This window comes from Aplidium turbinatum, chromosome 12, assembly GCF_918807975.1.
Source record: "Aplidium turbinatum chromosome 12, kaAplTurb1.1, whole genome shotgun sequence".
Classification (NCBI taxonomy): Eukaryota; Metazoa; Chordata; class Ascidiacea; order Aplousobranchia; family Polyclinidae; genus Aplidium; species Aplidium turbinatum.
In genome coordinates this window covers 10,941,441-10,961,814 of record NC_137483.1, presented here as the reverse complement: position 1 = coordinate 10,961,814, position 20,374 = coordinate 10,941,441, and the positions used below count along the sequence as shown (strand labels likewise).

Below are 20,374 nucleotides of genomic sequence, written 5' to 3'. Positions count from 1 at the left end.
ATGCAAGGAAAAGGAAACAGTGGTTTTCGTCGTGATCATGGTATGACAGGAATGAGCAGAGGTCACCATGGAGACCGTGGTGTGGGAAGATCTGCTCATTCAGACTCTTATCGTCGAACTAGTACACCACCCTGCAGTATGGTTGGACCAAATTTTCGTGTTGGAAAAAAAATAGGATGTGGAAATTTTGGAGAGTTACGAATAGGTTAGATTGAAGTTGTAAGAATTTTTCAAATGTTGCAAAAGTGTTAGTTTTGTTGTTTTTAAAATAACCACATTACGTACTGTGTTTACCCGGTAAGCCAGTGTTACAACTATGGACTTAAAAAAAAATTTAAGCAACTTTTATATAATTTGCTAGGCTACCTAATCCAAGTCTGTAATCAATTCAAACGCTGTATAAATATACACAAAATTGGCTGATTGTATAAAATTTTATTTGTCAGGCATTGTAATATGATTGTCCAATTAATGTGTTCAACCAATTTGGTTAAGAAAAAGGTTTATTTAAATGAGCGTTGTTTTTAGCAATGTGCGTCACAGTGCGTGTATGCTAACTCTGCAATGGGTATTACAACTGTATAGCACAATCCTACAACTGTTTCCAATTCTGGTTGAACTTGGGGGAGTGTATTAGTGCTGTGATCTGCACAATGTATTGTCAATGATCGTCCCAGAGAATATTGCACAATTAAAGCATTTCTTGCAATTTATTTATTTTATCTGTAAACATCTCTGCTGACATCACAATACAAACTCTGACTGCTTTTGTGTTTACTGCCCTGGTTTTCTTTAAAAAAAACAATGTAGCATTAGAAGCATTATTCTGGTGACTCATATTTTGTTTCGCACTATGTTGTGTGTAATTGGTATGTGGTACAATATACGATACGGTTTACTTAAAATTAAATAACCTTGGGTTTTGGACGTTACTGCAATAAAACAATTGATATGTTTGAGCAGTATGCAATTAATCGATTTTGTTTGTATTAAAAAATTATCGATGTTTTTCACAGGCAAGAATCTTTACAACAATGAACACATTGCAATAAAACTGGTAAGTTTTTGTGTCAGTGCAATAATTTTAAGCAGAAAGTTTTTGAGGTGCCATAAATATTTTCAAAGTGAGGATGTTCATTTTTAGGAACCTGTGAAATCTCGAGCACCACAACTTCATTTGGAATACAGATACTACAAACAGCTGGGCACTACTGGTAAATTCTATTTCTGACTTGTTGCCTTCATTTTTAGGCTTAGTAATGCCTTTTTGGATATTTTTTTATTCTTACATGGAAAAAGTGCTATACAATCGTGTCATTTTCATTTCATGTGGTAGGAGCTACATGCTCTTGGTAATTTGGTACCCGGTCAATTGGTTGACAGACATTTGGCCGACAGTCATTTGGTCGACAGGACGTTTATTGGACAGACATTTGGTCGACAAGACATTTGGTCGACAGGACATTTGGTCGACAGGACATTTATTCGACAGACATTTGGTCGACAAGACATTTGGTCTACAGGACATTTGGTCGACAGGACATTTGGTCGACAGGACATTTGGTCGACAGGACATTTGGTCGACAGTACGTTTGGTCGACAGGACATTTGGTCGACAGTCATTTGGTCGATAGGACGTTTGGTCGACAGACGTTTGGTCAACAGACATTTGGTCGACAGAACGATTCAATTTAGGGTTAGGGTTAACTAACCTTAACCCTAACCTAACTCTAACCTAAATGTCCTGTCGACCAAATGTCTTGTCGACCAAATGTCTGTCGACCAAATGTCTGTCGACCAAATGTCTGTCGACCAAATGTCTTGTCGACCAAATGTCTTGTCGACCAAATGTCTTGTCGACCAAATGTCCTGTCGACCAAATGTCTGTCGACCAATTGTCTGTCAACCAAGGGTCTGCTACTATTCGGTGAGTCCGATTCAGTGAGTCCGATTCGGTGAGTCTGATTCGGTGAGTTCCTAACTTCTAACCCCAAACCCCTAACCCTAAAACGGCAATGATAATTAGGCTACGGTACCCAATAATTAAAAAAAAAAATTGAAAAAATCCCCCGTTAAGGGATCGGACTCACCGAATCGGACTCACCGAAATGGGCCATTCTGGTCGACCAAACGTCCTGTCGACCAAATGTCTGTCGACCAAATGTTTGTCGACCAATCGACCGGCCACCGGTAATTTATTCTTATTAACTAGGCTAGCCTACCGTAAATCTAGTTTTATACAAAATATGTAAAGAATTGGTTCTTAAAAGTAAACCACACAGGGTGGGTTCAGTTGCCACACCTGTAAAATCAGATAACTGAAACTCAGCAACAAGTCATTGAAACTATGTCTTGCTCCATCAAAAAATGCAAAGTTTGTATTAATAGCTGAATCATATCATGGCAATATGAAGCTTTTTGCCTTGCCCTGAACTGATTTTTAAGCTATGGTAATAGTGATAATACAGGCCTCGAAATTCGTTTTTGTTGACGGCGGACAAACGTGTCCGGTCTGAGCAGCTATCTCGGCGGACAAATTAAGTCTCACGGCGGACACACCAGTTTTTGCGTCGATCGTCATGCTTAATCACTTTATCTTGAAAATTCTTCGCCATTTGAGAACTATAGCTACGGTTTAGAATGCATTTTAAAATTTCATCGAAGTCACTCGGAAAGACGTGCGCTTGATGAGTCAAAGCGCCGTGTACCTGCTCAAAACGCCGCATAACTGATTAACTTCTACTGAACGAGGTCGTGTGGCTTCTTGCGTCACAATGCTCTGGGCACGAGTCAGAAAAACTTCTACACTAACGCTACTATTTTCTGCTGTGCAACATTTCACAGGCTTTTTTTTTTAAGTTTATTTTTGCGTGTCATGTGAGCGAAAGTGAATTTTCCCTGGGTCTTTTCTTATTGTAATACCAAAACTTAACAAATTTTGCTGTAATAGCCTACCGAACTCGTATAATCTAATTTTGTATCCAACCTTGCCTTATCAATATTACTCGGAGATCAAAGCCAGGCATTGTGACGCAAAACTTGAACAAAGTTGCACTGCTTAGTGTGGAAGTACCGGTACTCCCATCGATTGTTAGCGAAGAATTCACCTTTGTTACGATGATTCAATGTCATCAATCGTTGAAGCAACGTATAAATCGAAAGTTTTCCTGCTTGAATGGAAGCTACCCAGTCAACAAAATTTATCCTTTTTACATTGATTCAACGTCTGCGTCTACATTGAATTAATGTAAGAATGATAGATTTTGTTGTCTGGGTGAGAGATACAGTATTCACATTTTCTAGATGCGCGCTAGAATGCGCGGGAAATTATATTCTCGCAACAATTGTTCGTGCTATGCAATGACGATTTGTATCGCTAGTTCCCGTGTTATTTCTCGGCGGACAAATATGACCGATCTAGATGGTACTTCCCGCGGACATCACATGCTGTGACGGCGGACATGACCGCCGTGTCCGCCGTGAATTTCGAGGCCTGTAATAATTGTATTTACACAAGACTGGGCTCTGAATTTCACTTCACTTCCTGTATTCTAAGATGATTACATATTTGCTTGCTTTGAACCTATGTGACGAAACATATCTGCTTCGATTTCAAAACTAAGAAGCTTTAGGTGGAAACCGCTATTGACAGACGTTGAGTGGTTAAGATGGTGTTTTTATCCTACGATTAGTGGATCTGCTGTATCTGCAGTTACTCTTTTCTGTGAAGATAATGTGCAGTTTTGTCAATACATTCTTATTGTCAAAAAAACTTTGCAAATTACATAGAACAATCACTGGTACTAATTCCTCATAAAAGTTATTTGGAATTGCATAGTGCTCCATCAGCACTGGTGCAGACAGCAGCTACATTCAATCATGCACCTGAAGAAGCAAATAGTTGAAGTTGAAAGATATTTTGAAAGCAAAACAGGTAGAAAATGTCCGGGTGATGAAATTGTTGCAAAAAAAAAATTAATGTTGATAAAGTATAATATATATAAGTTGAAACAATGAAAACTATTAATACTACAAAAAGTGCTCAATGCCAAGCAAAAAGGCAAAGCAGAGCGAATTAAATCAAATATAGTTATTACTATCTGAAGCCTATATATAAGTTGTATTCAAATTTCCATTGCAGAAGGAATTCCTCAAGTGTATTACTTTGGACCATGTGGAAGAAATAATGCTATGGTCATGGAGCTGCTGGGTCCAAGCTTAGAGGATCTGTTCGATCTCTGTGACAGGACTTTCTCTTTGAAAACGGTTCTTATGATTGCAATACAATTGGTGAGACATCTGGAAATAAGAAAGCAGTCTGGTATATATTATATACTTAACATTGTTACAGCTTTCTTCACATTGCTCTAACACAATGCTGTGCAGATGTTGCACTTTGGTTTTTTACTTCACCAGTTTTAGCTTTTGATGTGGCCTGACGATTTTTACACATTAAGTTACATTATGTTTATTACTTTATTTCAATATTTAACCGTGTACAGGAGTCGTGCTGTTTCATAGTGGAATACTTGTGTTGTGTATTATGAGCAACCATATTTTTCAAGTTTGTCTTGGCATTCGGTTTGATTTCATCATCAAAACGTATAAGGTTGCATAAGAAGCAGTTTTACCAACTTCAATAAATGTGATACTGTTTTGCTGCCGTACTCAAGGTTTTTAAATCTCTCTTTTTTAGATAAAATGTGTCATTATTTTAAGCATTCAGTTTTAAAGATGCATTTGCTCATAATGGCAAGTAGGAATTTAAGATTGGGAAATGCTAAACTTTATCCGCTTTTGACTTATCCGACACTAGAAGAGTCGATTTTGCCTGATTTGTATGATGTACTATTCATAGATTCTATTGGACTAGTGAATAGTGATATTAGCTTTATAAACTTATTAACTGAGGGCAAGCTTGGAATATATTGAAAAAATTTGATCGGATTCAGAATTTATGTCCCATGATGAAGATTGGCTTCTTTGCCTTCTTGTCCACTCATCCAAGTCCTTGACCACTCAAAGTCAGCACAAGTGCAACAGTTATGACAAAACCACAAACATTTTTTTGTTCCACCGTGGTGGTTAAATTCGGTTCCGCTCTGACAAGTAAATATGCCCACGATTATCGAGTATCGAAGTAATGCAACACTTCGTGAAACATGGAATTTTTAAACAAACGTTTTTCTTTTAAGCTTAAAAGAATTGAGTACGTTCACTCGAAGCACCTCATCTATCGGGACGTGAAGCCGGAGAATTTCCTGATCGGTCGTGTAGGCACTCCAAATGAGAATACCATCAATATCATTGACTATGGATTAGCAAAAGAATACGTAGACTCTGAAACAAAGAAGCACATCCCCTACCGAGAACACAAAAGTCTCACCGGAACCGCTCGATACATGAGCACCAATACTCATCTCGGAAAGGGTAAGCCAGTTGTCTTATTTGGCACCTTTTGTTCTACTGTTTTTGAATTGCTGTGGTACTGTCAACGTCAAATAACTTTGCCGTAATACAAGTTATGTGTTTTCGTGTGGTAGTTTTTTTGTTACTGATCGCAAAATAACTTTTGTTAGTTGAGTACTATGCCTCGGGCAAACAGTCAAAGACTTGTTTCTTGATTGAGCTTGTTTTTTGATTAGCAGTTTTGTCTTGTTTACTTGGAGATAATGCAACGTCTTCAAGTCAGTTCTACTGCTTTGGAGATTTTTACTTGTATTGATTATGGTGCAAGAAATCATTTCACGTTTGAACAGTCTGTTGGACAGCTTTTGTTGATAATAAATAATTGTGCAAGTAAAGTGAACATTTTTGTCATCTGCAAAGTTTCACTTCTAAATTGAATTGAAGTGCTCTTCCACAATCTCTGTTTAGACGCAATAATAGACAGAAATTAGAGGGAAAAAGTTAACTTTTAACCACACTAATATTGTTGTCCAGTGTTCTTTCCATAATGGATTTGTTTATTGCAATAGTGTGATATTTTTGTTAACTCGAAAAGCGCCGTCGACAGAACTTCTATCTTACGACAATTTGTCCTCTTGCTTTTCTTTTGTTCTCACATCGTTAATCAAACTTTCAATCTTCATCCATGTTGCTTTCCAAGATTAAAGTCACTTCAGGTTTGCCACAGCTGCAACGGCAAGGCTTGCTTTTGTGTTATCTTTTTTCGAACCATCTCAATTGTCAAAATGTTTTTGCATTGTTTCAACGTCTGCAGCCGTTGAATGACTGTACGAAGAACCAGTTTTGTTCCTGAGTTTTGGCCAGGTTTATGAAATCCACGCGTAGTCATCATTTAAATTAAATCGATATTTGATACGGATTGTGTGTCGCTCCATGAAGTATATACAGTTTAAAACAAAGCTGAGTTTCCATCTTAAACCAGTCTTGCATGACATCCATCCCAACCAACAAATTATAAATTTTGACATTGATTTATCGCCCTCGGTCGTTGATTCAACGCCACTTGACATTGATTCAACGTAAAAAGAACTGACCTGCCGGCTGTACCATGTTTTTGGCAGACAGCACTTTCACGGGTTCGCGCACGGTATGACGCGTGTGTTTGTGATTTGGCTGGCTTCATTATAAATAGATCTCTTGCGCACCATTCACGTAGCACAACAAAGCGCAAGGTAAACACGTCTTCTCTATTGGCAAATCGTCTCATAACTGTATCAGACGTTGAATCAATGTAAGAATGACGGATTTTGCTCTCCGAGATGCTTCGATAATGTTTTTTTGTAGCAAAACATATACACCGTGAGCTTCTACGAATTGAGTGATGTATCATCGTCACAAGAAACGTATCTTAATTAATACACGAATTACTGGAAATGAGGCGGTCTCAATCTGCACACATGGAATCAATGTTAAATCGATTGATTCTAATGCTGGGTCGCAAGTAACCCAAGGTCTTATTTGTTGAAACTGCAGACTGTATATCGTTTGATTTGAAAACCGGGTTTAGCCGGCTGCAGAATTTGCTTATCGGCCAGCAAACGCAATAATTTCACCACTGTGTAAAATAGCACACTCACCAAGCTTGATGTTACTGCCACAAAAAATAAATACAAGACAACTATTTATATTGTTGTTGTGAGACAGTACAACTAAGGCTCAATGGACCAGAACAGACCAGTTCTGGTGGTAGGGGCAGGTTCACCCTTCGCCTCTAAGAATACAAGCCGAAAGGCAAACATTTTTTTGTAAAAAAGTCCGAAACAAGACCAGGCAGTTAAGTTTATGAATGAATGAAGTTAGCAAAGGCGAGTTAAGCGCACACTCACATCTACTGTTTTCAAAGAAAATCTTTTGTAACTTTGGCTTAGCCTCCTCCGATTTACAACTTTGGAATGGGAATTACTGTTCAATCATGTGCAGCATTTCTGTCGTGTATAACAAATATATCTTTTGAATGAAAGAGGTTAACTGAATAAAATGTTTGTGCACGCTGCTGTCAACAAAACAATGCATTGTGTCATATTTTCAGTTGATTTTTTGCATAACCTTAACTTGTTTGTTTCAGAACAAAGCAGAAGAGATGATTTGGAAGCTTTGGGTCACATGTTCATGTACTTTCTTCGAGGTAGTTTACCATGGCAAGGGTTGAAGGTGGGTACTGAGTACACGTTCGTTTAGTTTGATTACAACGCGGCACCGAGTAGTAAATATCATCACCAATTGCATTGGACACTTGCTATAAATACTTGCAGTTTTCGAATGTTCTGATCAAACATTTGAAAGTTGTAAGATACGATTTGTGGTTTGATGGAAGACTACAGATCGGTGCTTATTTAAACTCTCGTTTGTGAATGAACAAACGAAAGCTTCTTCATCCGTTCAATCGATGTCGACTCTTTGTCACTCTATAAATCATATCTCTCCACAGCTTTCCAGTTCCATTCCTTTGCTTGGACTAACCACTCTCCTCAACGTGATGGAGAGGCGGAAAAAACGTATGCAGTGTAGGTTGGTCAAACGGCTTTGGCCTGGGGAAAGACCTGCCAACCTACCCCAACCAAAACAGCCTACTTGTACTTGATGATGACAAAACCATATTTTATTTTTAGGCTGATACTCTTAAAGAGCGATATCAGAAAATTGGTGACACAAAACGATCCACTCCGGTTGAAGTTCTTTGTGAAAATCAACCAGGTAACATTAAGCTTACATAACAGTTTCCAATAAACGGCGTTGATCGGTCACTATTCAGAATCCTTATTATGTCGCGTGTTGTTTGCTAAGTAGTTTTGACAAAAGCTTTGAAGTAGCACATTAGTGATTAATTTTGTGCCGATCCAGACAACAAAATTCGTCATTTTTGCGTTGCATTAACGTCTGCAGACGTTGAGTCAATGTAAAAATGGCCAAGTTTGCTGTCTGGTTGCAGACTGTAGCTTTTGTACACTGTGTATTGAACTAGCTTGCACCAATAGTGGGTTGTTTTCAAAGATCTTTCATGTGGCAATAGAAACAGCTAATTGGATTTTGTGCATTACTTGCCCATTAAATATCAGTTCTGTTGACGGATGGAAACTGTGTAAGGCCATGTGAAATGCAATCCCAGACTTTGAATAAGACTTGATTGATTCTGTAAAGTGTAAACTGTAAATAATAAAGTGTCTAAGGCTACACAAAAAGTGCTTCTTGCATAGCAGTCCGCACGAGTTGGTAATTCAGACAAACCGTGACAGTCTGCAATCAGTGTAAAAACGACTAATTTGCTATATAGGATGTGCCTTGTTACCGCATGCAAAATACATGATTCTATGGTTCTATTTGCTTCTTTGGAATCTTCAACATCATGTGCTTGCGTCACATGTATTGCTGATCACTTTCACAATGCAAGTTTTAAGCTCGATTGGATTTTCCACTTTCCTTAGAGTGCTGGTGCTACATACTTGATGGTAGCAGTATTTTTTGCGAAGTAACACATTGAGACGAGAAGCATGTGGCAAATAGAGGACCACGGCAAACAATGTTTTATCGGCTAATATTTATATGTTGCTAAAGGAAATATTGACCAACCAGTTCCAAAACTCTTTCAACGTGCAATGGCTAAGCTCACCGTCATCAAACAATTGAAGCTATATGTACACATTTGGCTTCTACACGAGTTAACGCGGACGTCTTGACTCTTATACAAAGTCAATCACCAAACTGTAATTTTTGAAGTAAATTTATTTTTCCGCTTTATCAGTAATTTAAAGTTTCAAACTATTCTCAAATAAAGAAGGCAAGATGGTTCCATTTTCTACCTGAAATTTTCCAGTCTCTGCTCTGTGCAACATTCCCAGTTTGTTGATGTCTTGTTTGCTTTGTTTCCCAGCCAGCGGAGCAGCCCTTTTTTACATTGATTTAACGTCTGCACTCTGCACCCGTTGAATCAATGTAAAAACGGGCTGATTTGATGGCAGGGATCTGCTTATTTTACGACAAGATATTGTTTGCATTTTGTTTTACGTGACAGCACATTGCCCTCGGTCAAATTTTGATTTATGCTCAAAAGTTGGTTGGTTTTACAAAGTTTTGAAGCCATTGTTTTGATGCATTTCTAGCATTGTCGTATTTTAATACCGCATGCAACTTCCACAAAAATAACATGACAGATTGTGAACTACAGTGTTTTGTTGTCAGTTTAAGATTTTGACGTTTTTTGCGCTTTATTTTGCTGACAACTGGTTGGCTTGCTTGGTAGCTGTTTTATCTCTTGCAAATTATTGGGAAAAAAGAGATGCATCAACTGGGCTGGTATTTTTCTCAATTTTGCTTATTGAAGTACAGTATACTCGACGTGCACTGAGTGCGTGGTATAAGCCATTTTGCTCATTATTCTCTTTTTCGTCCTTCACACGTTAATGACAAAACTGTAGTGGTGTTAATGATATGATTTTTTTTTGCAGAGGAAATGTCAACGTACCTGCGCTACGTTCGTCACTTGGACTTTTTCGAAACACCAGATTACGAGTATTTGCGAAAAATCTTCTCAGACTTGTACGATCGGAAAGGCTACCCACACGACTCGCAATTCGACTGGTCAGGAAAAGCCTTGGTAAGCTTCAAAACCAATGGTTATGCATTATGACAAGAAACACAAAAATATCTTTGCAATGTCGTAAAATACGATTTCCTGCATTTTGATCGTAACGCACTGTGGGGTACACAACAAACACTTCGACGCGACACCCAGACAGCAAAACCCGTCATTTTTACATTGAGACACGTTGAATCAATGCAAAGTGATGGATTTTGCTGTTTGGAGACTTGTCGTTTCTGTCGGTGTGTGTGTAAGCTTGACCCTAACGCTTGCTTATAGCTAAGTTTCAACATCGACAGATTGATATAATCTGTGATGACCATCTCTTTATCAATTCAATTTTTTATACCAGCATGGTGATATGACCGAAGAAAATTTGATGATGATAACCCGTTTGGAGTTATTATTTTTTATGTAATTTTAAAGAAAATTGGTCAGTTGGTTGAATTGTGTAAGAAACCAAGCGGTGCATTTCTTCTATGCAAAAACAGAATCAAGTTTTTAAACAAACTCTGGCTGCATGTATAGGCGCGTTTTTTTGTCCTATTTGCTATTTTTCTTGTTTTAGGAGGTTGCATTTTCGTCTTACTCTTAACTGCACTGTAAGTGTATACACTGTGCACAAATTGGTGAAAATTCTTGTTAAAATACAAGTGCAGAAGTAACTACCGGTTTCTGGCAATGAGTTCTGAGTAAACTTCGTCATTGACTGTCATGTTGGTGATAAATCTTTCAATTTTACGTAACTTAACGTTGAATAACTAAATCTCTTCAAGACCTACTTCTTTGTGTGGTCAAAATATATTCTCTGCCAGCAAAAGGTGCTGTTATTCAACTATTACCCACACAACAAAAATTAGCCATTTTTACATTACATTAATGGTGGATTTTGCTGTCTGGGTAGCGACATTAAGACGATGTAAAAAAATGCAACTTTTGCTGCCTGGGAATATATTTTCAATGACGTCAATGTTTAAATTTATTATTGAAAATTTGACCGGGAGTGAATTAGTGGCCACGACCACGTCTTGCTGGATGATCAGACTTTTCTTCGAGAATGAGTGGCACGGACTCAAAATAACTTTTTTCTTGGCAACTTGTTCAAGCCAACCACTGTAAATAACCAGACTGCACAAGAGTAATATGACAAGTCTCAGTAACGAGGTGCTGACGTCATTGCGGAGCCATTGTTTTCAATTCTACAAGATAACTAGAATCAAACTAAAGCGTTGATTTTCAAATTCAAACCAAGCATTAGTTGACTCTATCTGCATCGTGCGTGCAATCGAACGCGATAAGATTTTGGAAAATATATTTGCATGGCGGTGGGATGGCGTTGGCTCTCGAATGGTGCTAACTTGGTTCGATATCCGGCTTAAGCTGGTTGTTGATACACACCGCTCATTTGCACCCAGTGTGTGATAAATTGGGTGAGCGTAGTTGCTGAAGGGAAGGCGGCCGAAAAAAGGAAAATGGCTAGTTGGCCAGTGGCCACCCTACTCTCATTAGTGCCTAGGCCCTAGTGTGATGAGAACCTTATCTTCTCATTTCCCAGAACTCAATAACTGAGTATGCGACTACCTTTTTAATAGCATAACCAGAAAAGCTGAAAATCAATCGAAAAGTCCTGGAATAGCCGCACAACAAAATACCTTACCCTAGCCTACAGAAAAAGGTGTAAAAATAGAAGTAAAATTTAGACAGCGTTATCACGCAGAACAACACTTTGCACATCCACAATACTTTCACCATAGCAGCCTCATAATGATTTGATATAGTGCGGATAGCTGCTAATTCAGTTAAAGAAGCAGTGACTCGAGGACGTTTTATGTTTGGTGTGCTTCTGTGACTACATTTTGTTTGGGTGAGCTGGGACAATTTCACTTGATAATTAAGTTAGTTTTATCTTCCTTTGCACTGAGTTGGCTAGACACAATCGAGCCAACACAGAGTTGCCTTTTTTACATCGCTTCAACTTCGCCAGACGTCGTAACGATATAAAAGGGCAACTTTACTGGATGGGAAAACTTTTCTCCAGACGTTCAATTATGGAGGCACAATCAAACAATGCGCCGCGACGCAAAATAAACGCAAAGAATCTTCTTTGAATTATGACTAATGTCTTGTCATTAAACACTAACCACACCGCTAATTATAGGTTTTTCGTTTTATATTATAAGATACACAAGCTCCTCATAATTGGCTGTAAGAAACATTTAATTACCAGACTGATGGAATCATTCAAAACAATATAAAGCGCATTTGTTAAAGGTGTCTTTTACCATGCAACTTGTAGATAGGTAAGACATTGGCGTGAAAAGTGACACAATGTATTGGCCGTTTGCTGTTCATAACCCGTCAAATGTCACTAGTGAACGGTTGTGACAACAGATATTAGTCCTTCTCTTTAAGCACTACACGTTTTGTGAAAGTTCTTATTTTTCTAAACTTGCCATTGGTGTTTGATCAACGCATTTACACGTAACATTAACGTTCAAGTTATTGTTTTTTTTTCCGCTCATCAAAGTTTCCTTATTGTAAAATCCTTTAGTGCGTTTACATTTCTATTTTGAATTTCTCATGATTTGTTAATTGCTTTTGCGCTCTTAACGTGCTTGCTTGTTTAAGCACAAGCAATTCATCCAAGATCTATCAATCAGACGTTATCCTTGATGCTTTAATGACATCATTGAAAACTTACCATTGTGTATGAAAATGGTCATGCGCTATTTCCCATGATCAGCAGCATGATACTTTGTTGTGAAATCTTGTTGCAATCGATTCCATATTGCATACAATCGATAGAAGTAGGACCGACCTTGCACCAAGGCAAGTGAAATGGTTATCAAGGTATTCGATTTAATGGCCAATGTGGCAGTCTTGCTGATAAGGGTCAAAACTGTCACCAGAACTCCCATGATTTCAAAGATTTTTCTTTTACCAACCAACAAGATCGATCTTTTTTCATTGATTCAACGTCTGCGCCGATTTTGTTAGCCTGCTAACATTTACCTATTGTAGCTAGTGTGTCACCAACTGTGCGATCTTTTTCAGCCAGAAATTCAGTCCTTTTTAACTAATTCAACGACTAGGGTCGTTAAAATGTATAAAGGTTTGATTTGCTGACTGACTTCAAGAATTGATTCTAAATACTAACACAAGCTGTTTCTACGTTTTCCAGCATTCTGCAACCCAATCTCTCGGCGACTCAACTGGTCACAATGTCCATCCACATAGGGTTCGTACTTCGTATATTTATTTATTACTACTACTTTAAAGTAAAGTCAAAATGTAGAAACCACACTTCTGTTCAGAAAACCTTTTAAAAATCCAACTCTAAATCGTCAGTGCTCACTGCTCGGCCTGATGTCATACTTTGCACATTGATTCGACTGGAGCACAGAAGATGAAAATACTGCACTTTTCAAAGCCTTTCCTGAACATCACTTTGGTTACTGCGATTTAACATCTGTATTTGTAATTCCGATTGATCAAGTGGTTCATCCATGCTGTTTTGTGGTCTCAATGATGAGTCTGGTAAAACTAAACGCTTTTAAACAAAAATTTGCATCTAAAATTGGATTATTCTGCAATTGTATGTAGCACTGAAAATAAAGAGAATAATTTTCGAAACGTATAAATTTTCCATCATCCCCAATTCCAATTTACAATGTCCTAAATCCCCATGCCGTTCGATCACTTGTCAAGTTAAAGCATTTATTCATTTATGAACAACTAAATGCTTTCAGCTGTGTATTCAGCTGAAGCAATGTATTCAGCTGTGTAGCGGGAGCTGTTGGTCAAACCATACTTGAGTCGATTGTTTAACGCTAAGCCGAGACAAGAAAGAAAAATTGGTCAGAAGTTAAAACTGGATACCTTTACCTTGGGACTGGTTTTTAATGCGAAAGTTAAATATACACTAAAGACGTAGCACGCCTTAATGAACCCATGGATTCTCATCATGAGCAGACGGGTACTGTGACCTGAATTGCCACGCTCTACTAAGAGTTTGAAAAACTTTGGTAAGAATGGAGTAAAATACCACGTGGACTGTCTAGTCAGCCGATTGACCTTTGACATCACTATTGTTGAAGAGAAAAGTGAAAGAGAGATGAGACAAGGCTTTGAAGTGACGTTTTGTTACCATCAGGAAATCTTTGATGTTCTACCGTGCCATTTTCGTAGATACTTTCTAGAATTGCAGCTAAGTTTTGACCTCACACAGAAACTAAACATTTAACTCGTTTTATTTTGTGTAAAAAAACAAGTAGCAAGCTCTCATTCCCAAAAGCCTGCTTCTCAATAATTTTAATTTACATGGTCAAGTAGGCTGAGACCCCTAAGTCATGCAAAAATACGCCTGGCCGGTTTAGTTATTAACTCAACGTTATTTCTTGTGAAGTTGTGAATGTGGATGTTTGCCCAACGTCTATTCTTTTTCATTTGATTCTCTGGCCGACAGGTTTATCCTTTTACACCCCAGGTGGTCGATGTTTTAGTGGAATATGCCGAGAGGTCATTGAAAAACACTCAATGTATGGTCTCGTACTCTCGTCATCCATGACTCTCAGACCTTTTGCTTTGATTGGTGGGCTAATAATGATACTGTCGTTGATGATATCGCCTGCAATCTTTTCTTCAGCGCCACTTTTGTAAGAAGAGAACGATCCCAGACAGCAAATCAGTCGTTTTTTTTATTGGTTCAACGTCTGCAGACAACGCACCGATGCAAACGACTAATTTACATGTGGGTGCGTCGTTGAGCGGAGCATCAGGGCGCCCGTGAGCAAACGAGTAAACACACCCACGCTTGTATCGGCAGGGACAGTCCAATTAGGAGAGCGTTGGCCCCGTGATGAACTCTGGAGGAAGGGGAGCTGACTTTATCGTCCCTTTACCTGCTATTCATTTGCAATTTTCCGTTTATTTAAATGAATCATTGAGCTAGAGAAGTAAAATAATATTTATACATTTCGTGCTTTAGACGCGAGAGGCGTACACGAATCGCGTGGACACGCGCGTGGAGGATCGTGGACCGGTTCACTCCAATGCTCCCATCACTCCTCAACATCCGGACGTAGATGTCATTACCGAAATCAAGTGAGCGTGAATTTGTGAACTGGAATTTCTTTAGTTTTGTGTCAAAGTTGTGTGAAATGAATGTCAAGTTGTATTGAGACAACGTTACACGCTGCATTTTGCCAAACCTAATTTGAATCAAATTGGTATTTTTATATATGTAAATAACAAGCTTGTTTCAACTCACGTTTAGCAAAATAGCCCTTTGTGCCCTTCATATACATAAATAATCATGTTCTTGAATAGTGCTATATTTTCAAATCATTAAACAAGTTTTTCAGCTAACAAGCTCAATTTGATTAACACTCTCAATTATTTTGAGTTAGCAAATCATAGTAGCAAGCAAATGGGATAAGTAGTTTTGAAAAGCAAAAATCTGCATCAGCAACGCTACATCGTGGGATTAAAGCCAGAAGAAGTAGCACGAAAATGGTATAAAATATTTTCTCAGCCGTTGAATTACCATAAAGCCATTAAATTATCATATCAATTAGTGAAATTATTAATGGATCAAAAAAATATGCATATAGCGAGTGTACGTGCAACGCAGCACTTTCTTAGCGCGTTCAAGCGAGTGCCAAATGCAGCGCTTCTCTTGTTGTACCAGCAGCATTCTCAAAAATAGAGTAAGCAGTATTTTCCTGATCACGCGTCAATGATTTTGGTTTCTTTTATTATCCCAGCTCGTGTTTGCTGAAACGAGGCTGACACTAGCGTGTGAAATAATTTTCAAAATGCAGTACTGTATTTGATGACCAACTAACAAATCTCTGTCTATGGTTAATTACCACTACATATTTGCACAAGCCTACATCACTGCTGTTGTATTCTTTATCCTAGCGTTTGCTAACGTTAAAACAACATATCACTACGTTGTCTAGCATGCTTTGAATCAACTTTGTGCTTTCAGTCCTGGCATAGTCGATTTGTGGTTGTCGTGCGTTTGATATTGATGTCGTGAGCAAACGTTAATGTTGAGCAAACGTGATGTGAGCAAACGTGATGTCGTTGAGCAAACGTCTAATCTCTTGCTTCTTGCAGATGTTGTTGCTTCAAGAGAAGAAGGAAACGTACTACGAACACCAGGCGGTGAAAACCTATTCCGCAATTTTGTTGTACCAAAAACAAAATCACTTTGTCGTATCAACCAAGCAATAGTCGTCAGGCCACACAGCAACAAACGCTGCCGTTTTACATCGTTTCGACGTCGTCAGACGAAAGACGTCGCCAGACGTAGACTTGACAACTTTCTAGTCTTGAACGTGCGTCTCTATCAATCAAGTCCAACACGTCTAAATGACGTTTAAAAGTGCCAGAAAAAAGCTTATCGTATGACTCGCTCGAGAAGAAACGTGCTGCTCTGATGGCGCAGTTTTGCAGCGTTTTTCTCCGGAAATTCGTCAATCTGAGACTGTGATCCAACAGAAATTTATAGGTGATAAACTAATTGATCCATAATTTGGTGATTGTACGACTTACCACACAGCCAGAAAAATACCCCTTTTTACATTGATTGAATGTTTGGAAAAGTTAAATCAGTGAAAAAGAGTAGGTTTTTCTGGCCGGGCAGGCGGGCAACTCAAAGAAACATTCCGCTAGCATTTCTCACCAGCACTGACGTTATGTTACTATGGAACCTTGTTTTGGTACTAAATGGGTTTGGACATGGAAATTCACACCCAACAATTAAACCCCATTCACCCAATCAGCTATTTCAACCTACCTGTCCATTAACCAACTTTCACATAACGTTTCATTTCGGTGCTTGCGCAATATGTTTCACTGGTGATTTTTCGATGATGAGGATTATATGAGCTTATAGAAACGATTGGGGACGAAAATAGTCCAAGGAAATACTTTCATGTCACACGACGACACCATACTAGGCAAGCAAAATTAGTCCTTCATTGATAGATTCAACGTCTGCTGACAAAAATTAGTTTCAAAAAGCTTTAACTGAAATTTTCTTTTTTGCTTGGTATGGAGTCGTCGTGTGACAAGAAACATTTCCATTGTTTTTGTCCCCAATAGTCTCTATAAGCCAATCATAACCTTGTTAAGCGGTTGGAATTAGCAAGAAATTTGGGGTTGGTGAGATTTCCACTCTTCGTGCGTGACGTGGTGCATAACAGCACCAAGCAGTAAAACAGCTTTGCAATCCTGAGTAATTGTAGTTTAAACGTCGTTTCCATAACTTTAAACATGTTTGCTCGATTGACTTTTTTAACCACCTGTTTTTGCACTCTTTTTCAGCCAAAAATCTGTCCTTTTTAACATCGATTGAACGTTTGTGGACGTTAAATCAATGGTAAAAGACAGGTTTTTTAAACTGTTCAGCTGTTCGAAAAAAATAGACCTTTGCATGTTTTGCTTGCAAAGTGTCAAAGTTGCTGCTTAAAAGTAAAAACTCGCAGAAATGCGTTTGACCGCTTGAAGACACATAGTTAGGCCACTATAAACTTGTTTCGTACATTGCTTCTTTTTCCCTCACTCTCATCTCATCGTCTGTGCAAACGCGTTTTCTATTTTACGTATTCTCAACGCGAAAGTGCCTCATTTTTTGCGACTTTGAGACAATTGCAAAAAATTATGCAAACTTTTTTTTCGGGCACTCATAGGGCTTCCCAGTTGGCAAAATTGGTCCTTATCACTTTTATGTCTTCTTACGTTGAGTAAATGCGAAAAGAACCAATTTTGGTAGCTGTTGTAGGACACATAGCACTAGCCATGTGCTCACTGATTAAGGTGACTTGGAAAACGGAAATTACCCAAAACAAATTCTGTTTAGGTTTGACAAGTTTGATTTGAAGTAATATCATAAGTTAAAATTTTCGCAGACAAAATGCGTTTTCGTTTTCGAAGTGTTTTCACATGTTCTTAAAACGAAGACACGGTTTGAAAAAATGGCTTCGTATTATGTCTGTGGATGCTGCCCGCGAATATCTCCTTTGCATGAATAGAATCAGGGTTACTAATTTTTTTCGGCTGTTTTGCAATGAAAAAAAGTCAGTGTTTTAGCTTTGAATCTCGTAAAATCAAGTTTTTTCTATATTTTTTTATTGCTGGTCATTTTTGCAATAAAATACGACGTTGATTAATGTAGGAGCAACGTACTTCTTACGTGCATACTGCATATCAATCAGTTGTTTTCAAACTACAGTATTTTCTTTTCTAAATGCATTTTCAAATTCAGGTCTCTTCTGTACTTCATGTTTTATTATATGTTTGTGTGGCGAGATATGTGTGATTCCAACTGTACCGTATTGTGACAAGCTTTTAAATGTTCGTAAATTTTACTTGACTTCACTTTAAAAGAAAAAAACAATTGAATTTGAAGAATCTGTCTGTCAATTTTTGCTTACCTAAGGCTCAAACTGCTACGTTGTATAGAATATAGCAAACGCAATAAGATTTTTTTTAATTGATATAAGAATAGGATTTTGAAAAAAGTGTGTATTGCCTTTTTTAATATTTCATGCTATTTTCAAAGCAATAATGCGAGATGGGTTTCTTTGCGTCGAAAATTCATGATATGATGTTGATTGACTGCCTTATGGTTTGGCTATATGCACTCATCTATAATTCATTTTCTGTTCCCAACACAATTTCTTTTCTGATTAAATGTCCCAATCGTTTGAATATATTCTAGCGTTCCAATATGTTCAAAGGCCACTTTCTGTATTGCTTCTTTTTTTCTATACCATTAAAAGATGACAGAATTTCCTGTTAATCCGCAAGAATTAAATGCAGTTGTTGTCGAACTCGACTGCAAAGGTAAAAACTGTGCCAGTGATACCCAGGCAGCAAACCGTTTCTTTTTTTTACATTGAATCATAGTAAAAAAGAGAACTGATTTTCTTTCTAGGATAACTGCCATGTGTCCGATGTGAGAAAAAGGGGGCACCATATCATTTTACATTGATCTAACGTCTGCAGACGTTAAATCAATGTAAAAATGACAAATTTTGCTGTCTGGTATAATTGTTAAGCCGTTTTTACAATCGGTTGTCAAAATACCTTCTTTTGGTGTGCAGAAATGAAATGATATCGCAACTTTCAAACTTCCGGATAACGAACGTACTATGCCTGGTGAACAAGTTGTTTAATTAGCACAAAAGCGTTGTGAAGGGCTTGAAACTGTTCCACTAAACGGTAAAATTTTGGACAAATTAACTCAATTGGACGATTAAAACTGATCTTTGATCTCACAATTTCAAAGGTTTGTCTTGTGTTTCTCGGCAATCGAGTGTAGCAAGAATTGACAGCGATAAACACGTAATATCAATTCTTGCTACACTCGACTGCCAAGAAACACATGCTTTGGAAAAATCTTAATAGCTAGTGGGAAGGCTACACCGGTATGGTTAGCGAAACACAATGCTCACTGTTCTATAGTGAGTAGTCGGGTAGTGCTGACGCCAGGAAGATCGCTCCGTATATCCTTGGCGACAGTTAGTTTAGTTGTTTTCTTTCCGCAAAAGTGAGGATTCAATTGATTGACAAAAACAGCGGTTGAGAACTATGTGGCATGAATTTGTGGTGCGATACTGATGAGCCCAGCCTTGTGGGCGAAACACGTGTTTATCGCTGTCAATTCTTGCTACACTCGACTAACGAGAAACACAACTCTTTTTATCATATAAAACAAGTTTTTTTTCCAAGTAATAAAGAAATTGAATGGTTGTATGTCTGCGACAACATCTCTCGATTTTATTGTTGTAATTTTGTTTCTCTACAGCTGTATTTCACTTTATGGTGTGTATTATATGCCTCGTTCATCCTGTGCAAACCAATTCAATTGATCTTAACCTGTTAAACGTGTTGTGTTATTATTATTAATGATTATTATCTTAACTATTATTATTACCGACTTGCTTGTATTGTCTCTTTAATGTCATGCCACATTGCGACCTTGGAATAGATTTAGTCGTTGGGAAAATAATCTTTTTGTTACGTTTCATTTTTTTTATTGTCATTAACGTGACCTGAACGAAAAAAGTACCAGCTGCAGCATACGATGTTTCAGAACGTCAAGGAATATAAAAAAGCAGTGATAGTTTCCATGGCTGAAAACGTGTATGAACAGTTTTTGGATAGCAAGGTACAATTTAAAGGCTTTGATTCTATTCTGCAAGTAGGTTTTTTAAGTCTTGTAAGTCAAAAAATGAGCTTCTGTAAAAAATCATTTGTTTGCATCGAATCATGTCGTTCGCTTTTTCATTCCCTTGCAATTTTGTTTTTCTGGAA

General features: G+C 37.9%; 1 protein-coding gene across 1 annotated transcript; it reads left to right on the top strand.

The window, feature by feature from the left end:
- Nucleotides 1-16,299, top strand: LOC145781381 (casein kinase I-like). Its single transcript, XM_082593172.1, has 11 exons — nucleotides 1-205; nucleotides 1,017-1,057; nucleotides 1,145-1,214; nucleotides 4,142-4,290; nucleotides 5,196-5,430; nucleotides 7,535-7,620; nucleotides 8,079-8,163; nucleotides 9,912-10,060; nucleotides 13,227-13,283; nucleotides 15,033-15,148; nucleotides 16,169-16,299. Exons 1-11 carry the CDS (start codon nucleotides 1-3, stop codon nucleotides 16,218-16,220), a joined length of 1,245 nt encoding a protein of 414 aa, XP_082449298.1. The 3' UTR covers nucleotides 16,221-16,299.
- The last annotated feature ends 4,075 nt before the right edge of the window (nucleotides 16,300-20,374 follow it).

Excerpts from the sequence above, each read along its gene's own strand:
- LOC145781381 (XM_082593172.1), top strand. The coding sequence starts at position 1 with ATGCAAGGAAAAGGAAACAGTGGTTTTCGTCGTGATCATGGTATGACA. Across the intron at positions 4,291-5,195 it reads TTATGATTGCAATACAATTG|CTTAAAAGAATTGAGTACGT; the intron begins GTGAGACATCTG and ends TTTTCTTTTAAG. Across the intron at positions 5,431-7,534 it reads CAATACTCATCTCGGAAAGG|AACAAAGCAGAAGAGATGAT; the intron begins GTAAGCCAGTTG and ends TGTTTGTTTCAG.